Source organism: Phyllostomus discolor, chromosome 14 (genome assembly GCF_004126475.2).
Source record: "Phyllostomus discolor isolate MPI-MPIP mPhyDis1 chromosome 14, mPhyDis1.pri.v3, whole genome shotgun sequence".
NCBI classification, from domain to species: Eukaryota; Metazoa; Chordata; class Mammalia; order Chiroptera; family Phyllostomidae; genus Phyllostomus; species Phyllostomus discolor.
The window spans coordinates 16,830,095-16,849,258 of NC_040916.2; the positions used below are offsets into that span (position 1 = coordinate 16,830,095).

At 56.8% G+C, this 19,164-nt stretch overlaps 1 protein-coding gene across 2 annotated transcripts in view; it reads right to left on the reverse strand.

Moving 5' to 3' along the window:
- Positions 1-19,164, reverse strand: part of CACNA1E (calcium voltage-gated channel subunit alpha1 E) — a 410,647-nt gene that overhangs the window by 36,399 nt on the left and 355,084 nt on the right. The window contains exons 27-35 of one of the 2 annotated variants that reach the window (XM_036015954.1): positions 13,820-13,831; positions 12,099-12,195; positions 9,355-9,515; positions 8,729-8,866; positions 7,682-7,883; positions 6,501-6,665; positions 5,736-5,846; positions 2,387-2,470; positions 1,507-1,632 (exon numbers count right to left, since the gene is read on the reverse strand). In XM_036015954.1, the coding sequence (XP_035871847.1) occupies positions 1,507-1,632; positions 2,387-2,470; positions 5,736-5,846; positions 6,501-6,665; positions 7,682-7,883; positions 8,729-8,866; positions 9,355-9,515; positions 12,099-12,195; positions 13,820-13,831 (1,096 nt within the window). The remainder of the gene's footprint in view (positions 1-1,506; positions 1,633-2,386; positions 2,471-5,735; positions 5,847-6,500; positions 6,666-7,681; positions 7,884-8,728; positions 8,867-9,354; positions 9,516-12,098; positions 12,196-13,819; positions 13,832-19,164) is intronic. The other variant, XM_036015953.1, reaches the window with a different exon arrangement.

The window sequence follows — 19,164 nt, forward strand, 5'->3', positions numbered from 1 at the left end:
CTGTCTTCACCTCTCTCTGTAGAGTTACCGAAATAAGCCAACCATTTGGCCTTCAGCTTTTGACATGTTTTTTCTCTGCCCTGAACAGTCTCCAGTTTCGCAGAGAATCGGTGATCGTGACAAAGTGACAGGCTGACACACGTTCCTTAAGAGCCTCGCCAACGACACCAGCTTGTCGGGCACGTTTGTAAGAGCATCTGGTTTCAAATTCTGAACCCGAAGTCACCTGAGACTCATGCGGTACATTCTCGCTAAGGGTTTAGAGTTCTCTGAGGCCATTCAGCTTTGGAAAAACGGTTTTCCAAAGGCCTCTGTGGGAGCTATCACATCAAACAATTACTCTGGATACGGTAAAAATGTCAAGGTCGTTCCTAGGAGCCCACACATCCACCCTTTACCACCGGTCTCACGTCGCACGCCCGCAGGTCCTTGATGGAGACGAGAACCAGCCCTGAGGGTGCGGGGGGGGGGGGGGGAGGCCCTTCCCGGATGACGACGAGAAAGTGCGGAGTCCCGGCCGCCCTCTGCATCCCGGTGTGTAATTAAAACGCAGGGGCCGGCAAAAGCAGGTTCACAGAGGCGCTGCAGTGGCATCTGTGTTAGTAAACCCACCATAACGATCACAGCCCGCGTCTCTTTTTCCACGTCAACATAATCGACTTTTGCCCACCTGAGTATGCGTGATTAAGAAATCACAGAATGGGCTTTTTAAATTTTATCTTTGAATCGCTTACCATCATCAAATTATTTTTAAAACATACTCATGGACCATTTTTTTTAAATAGGAGGAAAACAGTAGGCACGTAAACAGCCTTTAGGCCCCCACCACCTGAACAGGAACCAATGACGGTATCTGCTAGAGCCCAGAGGTCATTTACGTAGGCTTAGGCAGCTTCTGTGTGCGGGAAGTCTCTGCCATCAGAGCGGGCCTCAGATGCTGGGTTTTGACGTAACTGCGCAGACACCTCTGTGCGGCCCGTGCGAGCACTCAGCGGTCGCTCACCCTGCGAACCTCCCCAGACATCCCCTCGGCTCGCAGGCCGCACACCCCGATGGGGCCCGGTGGGGCTGGAGTGAGCCGTCCTGCTGTGAAACGGGGCCCAAGGAGTCCTCTGAAAAACCGTTCCGTGAAACAAAGCCACTGTCCCGTCCCTGAAAGTGCAGAGGGTTTGTGACCGCAGGCGGCTGGCTCTCAACGCGGACGGGATTGCTGGGGGGGGGGGGTTTCTGGGAGGCCGTGGGAGGGAGCGTGCCTCCTGAAGGTAAGCTCCCTGCCTCAGTGGACAGAAAAAAACTAGTGAGTCACAAAGTCGAGACGGTTTTCTGGATTGAGATTCTGTCGAGTAAGACAAGCTGACGGAGGCCCGGCCGAGCTGTGCCGTATTTATCTACTGCTCCGGGCAAACACCCGTTCTCCCAGCTTCAGGGGTGAAGGGGCTTACGGAATGACATCGTGTCGCTGGGCCACCCGGACCCGGGAGAGGAGGAGGAGCTGGCGCCTCTCACCTTGAAGGACTGCACGAAGGTCCACAGCAGGATGCGGATGGTGTAGCCCTGGCGCAGGAGCTTGATGAGGCGGGCGGCGCGGAAGAGCTTCAGGAAGCTCATGTTGAAGCCGCTGGTGTTCACCAGCTGGTGGATCGAAAGAAAACACGGAATTAGTGACATTCTAGTTATTTAGAAAATCTAAGCCCTAGTATTTGCGTATTTATCCCTCCTTCGGGGCATAAAATTGGCCGTGGATTCTGTCTTTGTTTTTGACCCCATCTCCGGCGGGCAGGCCAGGGAGGCCCCGTCTGGAAGCCTTCCCAGGCCTGCCTTCCGTCCGGGGAGAAGGGTGGGGCAGCACCCCGGGAGGGAGCCCTGCAGCAGACAGGACCGGCCTCCCCCGTCTGAGGCAAGCGGCCCGAACTCTGCGCCCAGGTGCCAGCAGAGCGGATCTGATAACCCCTGCAGCACAGGGCGACTCTGATATTCGAAGAGAATTACCGTGAGCTCTCTGAGCCTTCTTTAGGATGAACAATTTTAGGGAAACAATTCAAGCCTAATGACTTCAAGGGCAAAGACACTATGCCTCCTTTGTCATCTCTTAAAGTGACGCCGCACCCAGGTCTCTCCTGACACCCCTCTATTCATGCCACTTCTCCCCGGAGATGCCTGCAATTTGCGTCGTGCAAATGAGGCCAAGCTGGTGAGACCAGGAGCTCAGCTCTCCAGCGTCTGCATTTTCTGGCTAGAGCTCAGGGCTGAGGAAGTGAGCTCCCAGCACGCAGAGGGCACACACGTTTGGTTTGATGAGCTAAAAATGGACTGATCGTGCAAAGGATTTTTTTTTTTACTGCTACTTCTGGGCCAAGCTGAAAGGAGAGATCTAGGAGCCGTCCACCTTGCTGTCCGTCAGAATGATTTCCGTGATGCTGCCGATCACGGTGATGAAGTCGAAGATGTTCCAAGTGTCCCGGAAATAGTTCTGCCGAGTGCATTCAGTCACGGGGCACCAGAGAGAGGAGGAAAAGGAAACCAGAAAAAAAAATTAAAATGGAGAAAAGATACCGTTCGTGACATAGCTCTGTCACTTGGAATGAAAACTTGTTAATTTGTCTACAAGTTCATTCTGCCCTTGGCTTCGGTTTCCCGTGTCTAACCAGAAACGCTGTTTCGGCTTCGTTAATTTGGGCCGGTCATTTGGGAAGCAGTTCCATCACTATTTGAAGACCTTGTTGTTGAAGGCACGACTACAGAGCTCATACGTAAGAAAGAGATTTATGGCCAAGAACATCACACGTTAACAAAAAGAAAGATCATTGCTACCTACAAGACAATCATTATTTACGGTGTCACTTCCAGGTTTTCTACAATAACTTTTTAAATTACCCATATTGTGTCACATGACCTTAGGAATATACAGTTCTGACTTTCGATTATTCATAAAAGTCACAGACAGGTCCTAAGTGACTAAGGACGAAAGAGGTGCCAAAAATACCCTCTAACTCCGCGCAGCCTCTCCAAACCACCGCTGATTTGCAATAGGATGAACAGACCTAATCTTTCCCCTCCTCCTCTGCTCTGTTACTCCTTTCGAGGGGGTGGAAGGAATAAAAGGGAAGGAAGCAGTGATAAAGTGAGTGGGCTGAAGGAGATGGAGGAGAAACAAAGGACCCAGAAAATCCCCCGACCAGGTCACACTCCGCCTAACAGAGGAGCGGGTCACGTGCTCAGGCTGTGTTCCGTAAGAGACACAGGATGCTCAGGTCTCCCCAGCGTCTCCTCCTTGCTCACAAGAGACTCTCAGAGCACCGCAGAGGTGCACCCCCTCCCATCCTCATGGCTGGCATCGGTGACTCCTTCCTCTGTGGGCTAGACGTGGGGCCGGGCCCTTGGCATTCGTCAATTCATTGATCCCTCCTGTGGAGTCTAGAGGTGGACAGCGATACCTGCGCTCATGCAATACTGAGTGGCAGGGCTGGTAAGAAGAGTGGGGACAGACAGGCAACAACAAAGACAGGGAAGGCGTGTGTGGAGAGAGGAGCTGCACATTGGAGCACCTACTCAGGACCAGAAGCCTTAGACGCCTTGGGCACGTTGCCGAAGCATCTGAGCTACACATAAGGTAGCTATTGTTAGCCTCACTTTATGAATGAGGAAAGTGAGGCTTGTCTGACTCCAAAGCCACAGGTTCCTGCCAGGCACGCGGAGAAACTAAGGCACATAGCCACCCAGCAATCTCACTCTCCACCAGGAACACCCACTCCTTCGTGGCTGGAGCCGGAGCCAGGCTGCGTCTCCGAGTCCCTCCATTCCTAGGGCTCGCCTCTCCCCAGCCCGGGGGAGCTGCCTAGTTCTTGGATGGCCGCCACCCAGCAGAGAGACTGCAAATCTGGGGTTCAGAGGACAGAAGACCTGGATTCCAGGTGAGGGCGCTTTGCCACACAGCATGGTCTGGAACAGCATGCTGTCATGTGGACTAGCCGATTCGGGTGGACGGGGCGTGGGCCTTCCAGCGGCCAGCCCTGGATCTGAATGCCGGCTCTGCCTTTTTGCAACCTCGGGCAAAAGCACACCCGTAAAAGAAGGCAACTCCTGTCTAACAGAGCTGCTGTGAAGCCAGAATGAATAATCTATAAAGCATCTGGCACGTGAGAGACAACCAGTGTTCATCCTCTCCCTCCTTTTCCCTCTTCTTCCTTTTCTACCCCGCGACACTTTCCAATTCGCCTGCCTGTTGCTGTGCAATCTTTAAAAGGCTGTACGATTGATCTGAACATTGGTTTCCTCACAGACATGGACAACAGTCACAGTGATGATGCCACCTGCACCATGGCCGCGTCGGTCACGGGGAAGACCCGACTCAGCACGTAGTGCGTACCGGGGTCTTCTGGAAACCCACAGCGCCCTGGCGACTAACAGACTCGCTTGGGCCTAACGGTGTCCTTTAAGGTGTGCAAACGCCTCGAGACCTTGAGTGAAAATAAGGGGGCGTGGGTGGAAAGGGGCCAGGCTTTGGGGCCTAGTCATCCCGGGAAGCTCATTAGCATGTATTCAGCACTATTTGGTCATTGGGGACCGAAGTCACAAACGGTGCCAATGCCACAGGCCAGCAGTCAAGATGCACATACAAGAGAGCTTTTCCCTGTCGCGGTCCACGTGTCCTTCCCCCGGCTCGCCCCCCACCCCCATCCCCCCCGCAGGGCCAGCCTGTTTCCTTTCCCTCTTGCACTTCCCCGAGTCTCCAGTCCCCAAACACAGGAGAGGGACCGGGCAAACAACACACGACCCCCCGCCATGGGTTTCCTTCCACTCTCCTCCCTGCGCCGTCCAATGAATGACTTTTCAAAGAGCCGGCGAGGGAGCGAAAGCAACCCCACAATCAGCACGTGCCATGATCAAAACCTCATTCAGATAACAAGCCAAGTCTCCCTCCGCGCAGGAAAGGCGCAGACAGCCATAATTTGTGATGGAAGCCCCCACACTGAACAAGCGTGGGACAGCTGTCGGGTGGGCTTTTCTGCAGCCCACGGGCGCCCCCACAAACACTGAGGCAAGGGGCGGGGGGCAGAGAGGACTGTTTTGTCTATAGCACACTAAAGCAGTGGGCCGGGTTTGCTTCACACTCGCGAGAGCAGACGCCAGGATCTGCTGATCGTGGTTTAGTAGCTGAGGAGGAGGAGGAGGAGGACTCCGCCAGAAAACCTCATCCCACCCCTTCCCGAACCCAAACCCCGACGCAGCACACACCTCTCCCTGCCCCGCGCCCACGGACACACACTCCAGAGGTCATTTGCTCTATGCAAGCTTATGAAGCAAACGCGTTTGTTGGCAGAAATTACTCTTCGTGTAACTAAGGGGAGGAGGACACTTAGGCAAAAACCTATTATCAGCTACGTTTGCGGCTTAGGGGGACAGGTAGTTTCCCGCTGGAGTTGTAACACTTCGTACCTTTCACAGTAAACAAGCACTCAGGGTTTATCAGCCCAATTCTTGTTTGGCTCCCCAGCGACGTGTACACTGCGGCGCTGGTGAGAGCCGGTGACTGTCGCCCCTGGGGGTCTGGCTTCCTCCGCCCTTTCCCCTAACGCCCTCGCGCACGGGCTCCTCTCTGCGGCAGATCCCTGAGCAGCCAGAGGAGCCCTGGTGAGCTGGGTGGGTACATGGGCCACTGTCGAGTCGGGGCGACCGTCCTCCTGCCCGCAGAGGCTGGGGAGGCGCGTGGGCCGAGCACGGGCTCCAGGACGTACCAAGAAGCCGAAGGCGATGACCTTCAGGACACATTCCAAGGAAAACACCATGGTGAAGGCAATGTTCAGGTACTTCAGGGCCAGCTCGTACGTGCAGGGAGCAGAGTAGTACTGCCGGGAGGAGAGGGGAGGAGAAACAGAACCAAACCCCCAGGGTGAGCGGGGTAGTCCGGGTCATGGGCCCTGGCTACCATGCAGCCCTGCCCTTGGGGGCCACTGTGGCTCGTGGTGTGGGAGAGGTGGCCGAGGAATGCTGCAGGGGAGACCACGCAGTCTGTGTGGCAGAACCAAACAAGACAGAGGGGAACACGGGCCAAGCCCCCCCCCCCCCCCCCCACTTATTAGCAACACAGCCAGTCTTCCTCGGGACGACGGGGTGCAGGGCAGAAGCCTTTTCCAGAGTTAATGACTTGCCCATTTAGTGTGACATAAGGTCAGATCGCTTCCCACACTCTGTCAGAACCCCGTGGTCCTCTTTACCTCCCGACACATCGCCCTTGTCCAAATCTCCCTGCCACCACCACCCCTGGCCGTGGGAACGGCTGGCCACTGCTGTGTCTCACTGTGCTTTGCCCCGAGGACCCAGAGGCTGGGCTGCGGGATGACGGAAGATCAGAAAGAGGTTCCACGGCGGAAAAGTAGGTAAGGACCCAAAGTGGGGAGCGGGAGTGTTTCCCAAGGTCCTGGGCGCACACGCAATCACTCCATGAGGGCAGAGTCGCCACGGTCCAACCTCGCCAGCGCGTCCGGCCAACGCCCGCTCACCTTCATCATCAGCACGATGGTGTTCAGGGCGATCATGGCCATGATGGTGTACTCGAAGGATGGGGACACCACGAAGTGCCAGACGCGGTACTGGAAGGTGTGCCTGTTCTGCGGCATGTAGCGCGTGAGTGGCTTGGCGCTGATGGCGAAGTCAATGCACGCCCTCTGCAGGAGAGGCGCGGTCGGTTGCTGGCCCAGCCCCCGGCCCCCAGGCCCCAGGCCCCCAGGCCCCCAGGCCCCCAGGCCCCCAGGCCCTGCCTGTTGGTGGCTCTGCTCTGTCAGATGGTTAGGAAAGGACGGCATTTGGCAAAAAACAAACACACCAAAAACCACACAACAAAACAGGGCTGCGCGAGCCGATGTAAAAATGGCCACGAGGATCGTCTGCAGGTGACGTGTCACCTCAAGTGAATAGAACTGGGGGAGGTTCTGCCACGCAGGGTGAGAGCTTAGCGGGTGTTAATAATGTGCTCTCACGTGGCGTGTGGCTGAGATGTTTGGGCGGGAAGCGTCACCAGATGCCCTCAGTCAGAAGTCAAAAACTCTCTAGGCATTCCCAGAGCACTTTATCTGTATTTCTCTTATAGCCTCAGTTTCTAGTTGAGTTCCATTATAAAAATAATAAACTCTACAATGTGCCAGGACTATTACTAGAAAAGTGGTGACAGGCGAGCCATATCGCCTTCCCTTACAGCAAACACGGGCCACAGAGGAGCAGGGACAGGTGAGGAGCTGGCTGAATCCCACCCCCACCCAAACCACTCATGCTGCTAGACTAGGCACTGCATCTATGGGCCTTACACAGAGCGCAGGCTCAGAAAATGTTTAGTTAATGACTGAATAACTTCCCCATCTTCTTTCTGTAATCATTCAGTTAAGAAAACTCAGTCTTCTATCCTGGCTGGTGTGGCTCAGTAGACTGAGTGCCAGCCAGCAAACCAAAGGGTCGCTGGTTCAATTCCCAGTCAGGGCACATGCCTGGGTTGCAGGCCGAGTCCCCAGTAGGGGGCATGCAAGGTGCAGCCACACATTGATGTTTCTCTCCCTTCCCCTCTCTCTAAAAATAAATAAAATCTAAAAAAAAGAAAACTCAAGTCTTCCTTCCTAACACTGCTGGTCCAAATCCCCGAGTCCCCATCCCAGAGCCCCGGCTGCCCCGCACCCCAGGGGACTGGCTTTACCTCGTTCTTCTCCAGGCTGCACTCCTCCATCATCTTGTCGCCCTGCTCCTGGAAGGTGATGATGATGAGAGCCACAAAGATGTTGACAAAGAAGAAAGGGAAGACCACAAAGTAGACCACGTAGAAGATGGACATCTCCATGCGGTTGCTGCGGCTCGGGCCTCGGTCCTCCTCCGTCACGTCGACGGAGTGCTGCAGAACTCTGGGGACCGGAGGGGGGCGTGGGTGTGGGTGGCCACAGGGGCAGCGGCTCCGACTCAAGGCTTCACTACAAGAGGTGCCACCTGTTACAGTTTCTCATTTGACCCCCTTGGCTGTGCAGGGCCCCCACTAGCAGTTCGGGTCCGCAGCAAGCAGGAGGGTGGAGGCTCAGCGGCCCGCAGCCCACTGCTTCTCCAGCCCGTTCCGTCACTCGTCCAGCTTCTCAGCAACGGAGCGACATTAGTTTACAGCCCAGGTCACTGTGTTCAGTACCCGGATTCCCACTGGGCACCGTGCTGCCAAGCAGAGCGTGCTGCCGCCAGAAGGGGGCATCTCAGCAACTGCCAGGTCCCTGAGAAGTCACCCCACAGCGACGGGCCGCTAAGCAACTGCATTCTGTTGTCCTCTTTCAAAGGGGTCTGATCCCAGGACGTGTCTCTGGGTCCGGCCACCTCGTCCCTACCCCTCAGTCCTCAGGCGTGGGGCCAACTTGAAGGGCAAACCTGTTTAAAACGGCTCCCAGAGACTCTCGCAGGGGCTGGGGAGCTCTGAAAACTCTCTTGTTCTACAGGAGTCAGACAGGGCCACTCAGCTCCTCGATACCTGGCTCAGACATCGAGAGTTTCAAACGTCTCCCTGATTTCGTCATCTTCCTCTGGATTCTGCCCTAAGGATCTCCAGTTCTCCTCTCCTCTGCCCCCACCCCCCTCCCTCTCTCTCTCTCAGCCACTTACTCTCCCTGGCACAACAACAAAGGGTGAGCCTGGATCACCCTGAATCAGCTCCTGGAGGCGACTGGCTGGCCCCGCCCCAGCTCCCAGACAGGCAACCCTGTCCGCCACTCACTGCGGCCAGCCTTCCCCCGTGGAGACGGTGAAGAGGGTCAGCAGGGCCCAGATGATGTTGTCGTAGTGGAACTCGTGGCGCTTCCACTCCCGACCTTTCACCTCCATCTTGTTTTTCTCGTGATCCACGTAGTTGCCTCTGAAACCAGCAGAGAAATGCAAGAGCTTCTTCGCTCCAGCTCATGGGAGAGAAAGGCAGTTCCGGGGACTTCAGCGATGCGGGCGAACAGGGATCAGCATGCAGATGAAGTGAGGCAGGAATTTTATTAAAGGCAGTGTAAACACCGAGGAATAAAAATGGGATTCGGTGCCCCGGAGAGGTGGAAGATTAACTCCTAATCCTTCCTTGAGTCACGGCTCAGCTTCGAGCAACTGCACCTTCCTAAGCCTCGGCTTCCACATCTATGATATGCAAGTAAAACCTATCTCAAAAGGTCGTTATAAAGATTGAAAATGGAAAAACCGGAGACAAAATGCCAGGTACCAGGTCTGACACAAGCAGCTCCCACTCATGCCTTTTTCCTGAAAGAGGCAGGCGACGGGCCCGAGAGAAAGAACAGGCCTGTGGAGGGAGCACGCGCCAGCAGAAAGCGCGCGGCGTGGACGGGGCGTGCCGGGGGCACTCACATGCACTCCTTCTCCGTGTCCTTGGAGCTGTCGGTGCAGTAAAAGAACTTCCCCTTGAAGAGCTGAACGGCGATCACGGCGAAGATGAACATGAAGAGCTTGTAGACGATGAGTATGTTGAAGACGTTCTTCAGCGAGGTCACCACGCAGTCGAACACAGCCTGTGCACGGAGGAGCCGGGGGTGTGGCACGGTCCCTGGCACGGCCTGTGCGTCTGCCTGCCCGGGGCTCAGCGGGGGCCGCGCCCCACCCGCCAGCCCAGTGAGGAGGGGCCTCAGGAGGTCATCGCCTTGCTAAGCAATGACGCTCACGGGGCTCAGCAGTGGCTTCCGAGCCGGTCAGGACTGCACGTCCCCACCACCTGGGAAGGGGGCACATGCTCTGAATCTGACAGTGAACCCAGAGCAACAGAGACCAGATGCCACCAGGCAGTGGGGGGACTCCTTCGAGGAAGCCCATTAGGTGCCCTCTATCCAGTGGGAGGACGGGAAGTTACTGCAGAAAGGCACCTTTGACACCCTTTAGCCCATTTTAGCTGTTACATAGTTTGCTCCCTGACTTCACCTGTATTTGGTGACATTCTCAGATTTGATTCATACACAGCATGTGTAGTATTTTCTCTTTACCTTTCTAAATGGATTAGAGTAATAATAAACTAGCATCTTTGTCCATTTTAATGATGCTTTATAGTAAGTTCATGTATTTGCACCGGTAACATACAACCCATTACAGAAATGCTCTCCAGTGTAAAGCTGGGCAAAGCTGCAGCAGGTGGTATGGGAAGAGATGGGCAGCCGCCCCCGTGCGCACACGGGAAGACCGGGGTGGGGGCCGAATCAGGACATTCACTTAAAGGCAGTGGACGCGCCTCTGGAGAAGCCATTCTAAGCCCTAAACTGTGAGAAGTTACATGGGAACGTGACACATCTCAAGCCATTTGTAGGTTATTTTCTAGGATTTTAGGTTTAGGGTGCTGGAGACTCCGGCCCCACCGTAGGTAGTGGCGCATCTCCGCAGTCGCTGCTTCCCAGGGCCGGGTGAGCACCCACGGCCGGTGTAACTGGTTCAGCACTGCAGGGACTGCGGGTGGCTCGCAGCCTCGCGCAGTTGTCAGAGCCACCAACGTCTCCCTCGGGTCAGGGAGCGGCAGAGAGGAGCCGCTCCCCCTAATTACATGGAACCAGCCAAGGCTGGGGGGGCCCCTCCAGTCTGCTAACTAATCTCGTCCCGCCACCTATGCCCACCCAGGACCCCGGCACAGCTCGGAGGAGAGGAGACCACTGGACCGAAGCTGACAAGGGTGTTTGGCCCAGGCGTCCCGCCCGATCTGCATGGGGGTGGGGCAGAGAGGAGCGCAGACCTGCTGGAGGGCTGCACGGAACAGCCTGTGAGAGGCCCCCGACACTGTGGGAGGTGCCTCCTCCCGGAGGAGATCAGGCAGTGAGGACCCTTCCTGGGGGAGTGGGGGCATGAGCACCTCTGGGAGCCCATGCCAGGGGGCCCGGCCCTGGGCTCTGAGCGGCAGCCGTGTCTGCCAGTTCGGGGCCTTTTGGAAGTGATTTTTCTGCCATTCCCAGCCTTTGACACACAGCTGGGTTTGCTGCCTCTCTGCAGAGCCAGAGGGCGGGAAGAAAAGCAGTGCCCCGAGGGCCGCAGGGGCCAGTGGGAGAGGAGCTGGTGGGGGGGAGCAGAGGGGTGCGAACCCAATGGGACGGGGGACGAGGAAGCAGGGCGAGTCCCTTGTTCCCTCCCCCTTGGCGGCAGGTTCTCGTGCACAGGAGTTCAGGAGGTAACTTTTCTCCCGTGACACCTCGGCTTCCGGAACAGCAATGTACAAGTGTGCAGAGGCAGGTCCCACCTGCCAGCAAACGGAACCTGACTGGTGAAGCACACCCCAGGGCGGGAAGGAGCAGGGAAGGAGCCCAGGGTGGGTGAGCAGGGAGGGCGGGGGTCAGGCAGCAGGAGAACCAGGGCGGCACGTGCCTATGAGAGGTCCTGGCACCAGGAAGAACTTAAAACTCTCCTTGGCTCACTTCCCCATTTCTCCTCTGTTCTGCCCAAGATGACTCTGTACTTGGGCAAGTCACTGACCTACCTGTGCCTCAAGGCCAGGAGGGGTCCGTGCTGGAAGGCCCTTCCCTGCGCTGGAAGTGTGAGGAGAGAAGCCACCCCTGGTTACCTGGCCTGACCCAGTGCGCAGGCCACAGATAGGGGGTTCCTGCCGCTCCTGCTTGGGGAGGCTCCCGGACAGCCTCACAGGGTCTTCCCGAGTGACAGGCCACAGCCAGAGTATACAGAATGTCCCCTGGGGCCCTGGCTGGGTGGCTCAGTTGGTTGGAGCGTCATCCAAAAGGTTGCAGGTTTGATCCCTGGTCAGGGCACATACAGGTTCGATCCCCAGCTGGGGCACATACAGGAGGTGACTCATCCATGTTTCTCTCTCTCTTTCTCTCTCTAAAGTCAATAAGCACGTCCTCAGGGGAGGACTGGGGGATATGTATTTATTTATGTCACTTGGGGCTGGACTCAGTGGGCAACTGTCCCTTGTAGATTTCTCGGGGTGTTGGTTATTTTCCTTTGAAACCAAGACTCGCAGTTCAGGCAGGGAGATTGAACAGAGCCTCAGTCCCCACGTGAGCAAAAGGAAAATCCCCAGAAACAGTTCCACAAAAGCAAGCCCATCGTGGCCGGAGAGAGGAGACAGGAAAAGTGCACTCGTTGAGAAGAAGCCCAGGAAACATTACCTTGAGCTTGGGCAAGCGCTTGATGGTCTTCAGCGGCCTCAGAACGCGGAGCACCCGCAGGGACTTGATGGTCTTGATGTCCCGCCCCTTGTTGGTTCTGCAGGGGACGAGCCCCCCGGCAGCCACAGGACAGGGAGAAATAAAAGTGACATTCACGTTGCTGCACCAGCAGGGGGGAGGGGGAGAGAGGCCGGCAAAAGGCCAGACACTGGGTTGGAGCAGATTCCCTCTGGGAGGCCCCACAAAACATGCTTCGGGAACATTTACAAGGCGCTCCCCCGTGTGTACACACTCAGCCCCGTGTCCTCACGTGGAGGAACACACGGGCACACAGGCACACGCGTTAGTATACACCACTTCTTCCTAACAGCCAGCGGGAACGCTGCTGATTACCACACTGGAAAAAGGAACAAGACAATGGACTGGGGAACATGGCGCCCGCCGCCCCCCCCCACCCCATGGATCCCCGTGGGCCTAGGCCGCTGCTTCTGCAGTAGTGGGCTCTCGAGTGGCATTGGTTGCACAGATTAGCAACCCACGGTGGACAGCAAGCCTTGTGAGGGGACCTGACCTAGCCCTTGCTTTGGCCCTAGGTCTGTCACCTCTTCAGAGTTCATCCATTCAGGGGAGAGCAGGGTGAGGGAGGCTGATGGGGACCCGACACCCCTGCTGTGCCGGGCTGCCTGCTCCAGAGACAGCATGGTGTGCAGGACTGTGGCTCACACCCAGTTATCCGCGGGGCGGGCTCTTCCCGCAGTGCCCCCCTTCAGAGGCCGTGCCGCTGGCACAAGCTGCAGAGAGCCCCGCCGTTGGAGAAGGCCCAGCTGCAGCGCCTGCCCCGCCCCCTTATCCTCGCCCTACAGCCCACAACCTGCCCTCCGCAGCCAACTGGCCACGCTCGCTCCCAACAGATGAAATACATTGCTCGTTATTTTGGATGAAGTGGATAAATCGACCTGCATGTCTCTCTCCACCCTGCTCGTCCCCTGAGATCTCTGCATCCTGTTCAAACAACTGCAATTTGCGAAACGGGTAGATGGCAGGAAGTGAGGCGCTCGGTCAGGAGCGCAGGCTCTGGCTCGTTCTTCGTGCCAGCCCCGATGACCAGCACACCACCCGCCGGAGGAAACGGGACCCGGAACATCCCACGGGACCCGGGACATCCCACGGGAACCAGGAGGGCTTCAGCTGCTCCTGGCCCCACTCTTCCTGTCACACCCGCCCCCGACAGGGGGATAAGAGTCCATCCAAGGCAGAAAGATATTAAGTATACTTCACAGGATGCTGGCTGTGCTCGGTTGTAGATTTAAAGACCCTTGTAATGGTGATAGGCCATGACCTGTAAGTCACTTCCATCAACCTTGGAAGTGAGTATGGATAATCCAAAAATACCGCAGTGACACATGCAAGAGGTCTGTGTATTTTATAAAGCCTTTACCACAACAGGCCACCTATCTGCCTGTCTAGAAGAGGCACCCTATAAGCCAAATACATACGCACTCCAATGAGGAGGGTCACTTCCCAGGAAGGCTTGGTGGCTCCCGATTTATGTTCCCTTGAGTTTCACTGACAACACAACTCACCATGCAAACTCCTGCACATGGACTCCCCAGGCCTCCTTCCTCAAGGAGCCACTCCCTCCCCACCTCCAGCCATGCTTGCTCTCTCCTCCCACCCACCCCGTGGGCTTTCCTGCCGAGCAAATTGAGATCAATATTTACCCCAAAGCGTTCCTATGGAGGATCCGAGCGGAAAGCAATGGAGAGAGAGAGGAGGGGAGAAGAAAGTCAGAAGCTTCATGGAGAAAAGGAAACCTCACGAAGCAGGAGACTGGGCAGGCCCGCGAGGTCACGTTCATAGCCGTGGCGTGTGCACAGCCCACCTGCTCAGGACCCCCCCCGCCAGAGGTGAAGGGTGAAACCGCCTCAAGCAGGTGCCATTCCCCACACCATCCTCGATTCCAGGGAGCCTCGCTGAACTGAAGCTTTCCAACCGTAGGCATTTACTTCCAGTTCCCTGGTCGTCTTCAGATACACGCTGCCTGTTCCCAGGGGACGTGTAAGGAACCGGCTGGAGGAGTTACCCCTGACCGAGGCCGGAAAGCATCTCCCTGGACAGGCGTTTTAAGTCTCAGGAGGACTGCATCCCAGGAGGGCACGAGACCACCCCGGGAGGCTGCTCTGGCCCCTCCCCAAAGCACCGACGAGCTGCACCATAAAACCGCCTCAAAACCGGGGGAAACATGGTCTCCCAGGCCCTGATGTCGCACAAATGGTGCCTTTTGACACATTGAACAACCAGCTGTCCATCACGAGCTACTTCCTTTGCAGCTTAAAGTGAGATAACCTGCGCTCTACCAGTGACAACAAAAAGGGTGAGAGCACAGATGAATGTAAAGCGTGTGGGATAGAAATAATGAGAGCTGACTTTGTAAATGTTCATTCCTGGCTAGACTCGGGGCTGAGTGCTCTCTATCTGGACGCCCTAAGAACTTCAGGGTGCGGGTACCCCTCTCATTTCTCAGGAGAGATCCAGAGAGGCTAAGCGGGTGCACGGCCTTGGCAGGGCGAGCTGGGTTGTGCACCAGAGTCTGCCTGACGCTGGGCGCTCTCGCTCTGAGCTGAGCCTCTGCACCAGCGGGCTTGCTCCAGGCTCTGGCACTCAGCTCCCCGAAGCCCAGAGCTGGGAAAGATCCCACCGTCCACTAACTGCAGAGCAAACCGTGGTCCAGGAAGGTGTGCCTTGCGGAGGAGGATGGCTCGGGGCAGGACTGCTGTGCAGCGCCGCGGGTAGACCAGCGGGCCGCTGCTGAGAAGCGCCCGGAGTTCAGGCTCTGGTTCCCGGTTGCTGGTTGCAGTGAAGGTGAGCTTCCTCTCTTAATGTTTTGTTAACACGCCGCAGACGCACACCACACCACCATCTACCACCGAGGCTGCTGATGACCGTTTTACTCGGCAAGCGACCCCGTATGCAAAATTCTATTAATGTCACTGCCAATGACAAACGAATAGTGATTTGGGAAGTGAACACAAGGCCTCATAAGCCTTGAATCCTTCATGTGAAACTCTCCAAGCGTTAAGGGGGCAGACACAATACCGTCTCCTAAATCGTCACAGCGTCTTCTCCCCCGGGAGCCCAGGCGGGTCGGTCAAACACGCCTCTGCACCATCACGGAGCAGCAATGACGGAGCCCTTCCAATCCAATGCGTCAGGGGCTCTTTTGGGTGCTGGGAACCCCCAGCTGTGAACAACACAAACACGGCTGCTGCCCTCTCAAAACCCAGGTCTGGGGGGAAGACAGGCCTCGAGTGAACAAGCCAGCAGGTGCGAGTGTCGTTGAAGCTCTCAGCACCACGGGAAGGAGGCTGTGATCTGAACGAAAAGTTCACGGAAACAAGTACACAGAGTACACAGGTCCCCCCGCCCCGCCCCTCTCCCCCCCCCCCCCCCGCCCCGAGGCTGCCTCTGTCTTGAGCGAAAGCTGAGGGACAGCCTGCCCTCTCCCTAGCCCGCGAGACCTCATCCACGTCAGCGAGATCGCATGGAACGTGTCTCCTCAAAGGGGCAGCAGGAACTCGGCGAGCACATCGCGGCACAGTGACTCAGAAATAGTTCACACGCTTTTCACCAGCCATTTAAGTGTACTCATTCGCCAATACTCCGCTAGTCTTTGCTACTAAATATATAATCAGATTTTTTTTTTACGCTGCCTAGCTAATTAGTGAAATCTTACTGGGTTTCAAAACGAACTCTAATGCTTGCATCTGAGGATAATTTCCTGGGCTGGGATGTGCTGATCCCACCTTAATTGGGACTTCATCGGGCCGCCTCAATATTTCCACTTGGTCCCCGCTTATGTGGTTCAGTCCAGGGCAGCTCTCCAGGAAACAAAGGCCATGTTTCTGTCCGTCTCGTCAGCGAAAGATGAGAATTCTCCAGCTCGGTGGTCGAGTCGCCCTCCGGCCCCTCCACGTGGGATCGATCACTCGTCATCCGCCATAATCTCCCGCGCTCCAGCCTCCGGCCCCCTTTTCTCAAAGGACAGGCTCCTGAACTGATTTCCACCAGAAACCAGCTCCCCTTCCAAGGCAGGCAGAGCAGGCCAGTGGGCTCTGGAAAGCCTTTTCCCCTTAAGTGGCATGGCCTCAGCCCTCCCTGACAAGCCTGGGGATTGGGGGGGGGGGACCGGCAGGGGGCTCCAAAGGCCCCTCTTGAATTAGGGAGCAGACAGGCTGCTGGGGTGTCAGGAGGGGGAAGGGTCCTGCTGGGAGGAGCCTTGAGCCTCGCTGAAGTGTCTGGACTATTCCTTGGCAGGCCGAATAACTACCCCTTATCAGGCGCTTGCTAGGTGTTTGGCACTGTGTTGAACATTGAATATATTTCACCTTATTTAACTCTCACAAGATCTAAACACAGTTATTTTTAATGCCTACTTAAGAGATGAGCAAGTAGACGTTCAGCGAGGTCAGCAGCTAATAACTCATGGTGCCGAGATTCGGACCCGGCGTCATCGGACTCCGAAAGCTACGCCTTTACTTCCGGCGGCACCATTTCCCCCTTTCCGGAGGGGAACTGCTGGAGGGCTTTAGTGGGAGAAGGAAACAGTGGAAGAAGCCAGCTGTTTCTGAGCTCAAACACTGAGGTATCTCTTCTAGTGCCCTTAAGGAGCCCGGGATCTACGAGGGCTCACGGTCAGACACAGTGCAGACAGAACAGCCAGAGGGACAAGGTCAGAGGCGGCCCTGCCTAGCCGGCACACGGTCTGGTGCGTCCCCGGGCACAGACAGAAGAATCTGTGGGCGGGGGAGAGATCCACACCAAGTCACTACTTCGAATTTATGAGGGTTCATGGCTTGGAACTAGCTAGGATATCGGAGATAGAGGGGAGCTTAGTGTCGTGGAGAGAGCCCTGAACTTGAAATTAAGAAAATAAAACCAACTGGTTAAGAACGGGCTTTGCTATGTACAAGTCGAGCGAGTCAAACCAGTCGGACCTCAGGCAGCCCACTTCTCAGCTGTGAAACAGGACGGTCCAGTGACCAGCGACACGAAGGGTGCGCGAGCACTTCCAAAGTTCCGAAGACGCGTGGAAACGAGGAGCGGGTGCCCCCTCTGCATCGGCAGTGCCCGTCTCCGGGGGGACGGCTCTCTCGGACCTGCCGGCCAGGCCAGTTCGCCCGTTTCTGGGAACAATCTCAGTCCAGTGCTTCGACCTTGTCACCACTTAGCAGCGGTCGGTGGGGACTATCTTTCTCCCCAACTCGTCCCTCAGCATCTTCAGGTCTCCCCTGAGCTCCAAGTCCACAGTCACTCCGCCATCGTTCTCTGCTCTGGGCCCAGAGCACCAGCTCTGTGCTACATGGTTAGTGCGGAGCTCTTTCCTTCTTGCACCGGACCTCAACGAGCTCCCTGAACACGCTCACGTTCGCCACCCCCTAACTGGAAGGAACTTCTGTCTGAGCGCAGACAGAGCAGCAGCGAGAGAGAGAGAGCAGAGCACCTGACTGTCTTCCAGCAGTTTTGTTACTCAGGCTGGTCAGCCTAGTCCCCCACTGTCTTGGCCCTGAGTCTTCATATTCTCAACGCCCCTCCCCCCATCTGCTGATCTTTCTAAGAAGGCCTTGGTGCTGGCGGAAGTCCAGCCAGTACATGCCCCCCGCTCCCACCCCCAGCCGGAGGCTGCTTCACAGTGCCAGGCTCAGCCTCTGCGAGCTGGAGTAAGCAGATGGCAGGAGGGTCACGTCATCTGAGCGGACACTTCCCAAGTGCCATCATGATCTCGGCCGACCTGAATTACTCTAAATGACTCTGAGGGCCGTGTGGCTTGTTTCTGCTAATCCTGTGACGCCGGCTCTTCCCCTGCAGAGAAGGCTCCCCTCCGGTGCAGGGCGCCCTCTGGATCCGGGTCTCGTTATCCATATCACATGGATGGGGCCGCGTGGACGGGGCCGTGCTCTCTGATTGGATCATTCTGTTTTGCTTGGTTCTGTGGCTGAGGTCCTGTGCACCACCAACCAACCATCTCCCAGATCCATGCTCGGCAACCAAGAGAAAATACTCAGGCACGCACACCCATGGCTTCCACGGGCAAAAGGTCCTCTCCTATAGAGGGGTCCCCGAAGTGCCAACGGCACACGCAACAGACCACACTCTCTCCAGGGTTCATCAAAGGACACGAAGCAGGACTCAATGCCAAGAGCAGGCAGACGGCAAACCTCTCTCTTCCAGGCACTCGCCCCACGTGGCTCTCACTTCACACACACAGCTCTGGGCGCTCCCAGCGCCCATGGACACTCATCACCTGCGGTGCCCCTGCCTGGGCACAAGGGCAGGTGAAGCCACTCCCAAGGTGACTCTGAAGGCTGGAATCTCGAGGAACAACATCTTTCTATCTGCTCGCTGCTGGAAATTTCCAACTCCAGCTCAGCTGGCACCCCGAATCCACAGTCAATGGGCTACCCAAGGGCTAAATTTAACTTCAATCCGTCATTTTCTTCCGCAGAGAGGGACTGGACGGCCCGTCTCGCTCGGGGGTAAATGGGTCGTCTCCGCCTGCAGCGGGACTTCTCCGCCCACTTTCCTCTCTGCCACACACACGATGAGCGTGTGCTCCCAGCCTCCTCTGGGGGCGCCCCTCTCAGTTCCAGGAGGACGGGGACTGTCAACAAGGACGCCCCAAGGCAGAGCTGGGGGTGTGAGGGGCACGGCCGAGGACGCAGGCAGGCAGAGGAGAACGGGAGGAAGGGCCGGCCCGCTGTCAGGCGAGGAGGTGGTGCCTTGGCCCCCATGCGCTGCCGAACCGCAGCACACACCAGCTCCCACCTTCCCGGACGCCCAGCCCCCAGCGCTCCCCCAGAAGCAGAGCCACATCCCGCAGCTCCTCCAGGGCCCCCCACCCCGAATCTGCAGCTGCCCGTGCCTGTGCACCTCCCTCCCTGAGCTCGGAACCCACTCTGCTGCCGCGGCCACTTCTGCGTGCATCCCGAAGACCTCATCCACCTCAGGGTACTGTGTCAAGTGTCGGGAGAGCGACCCACGTCCACGCAAACAATGCAGTAAAAGCTAA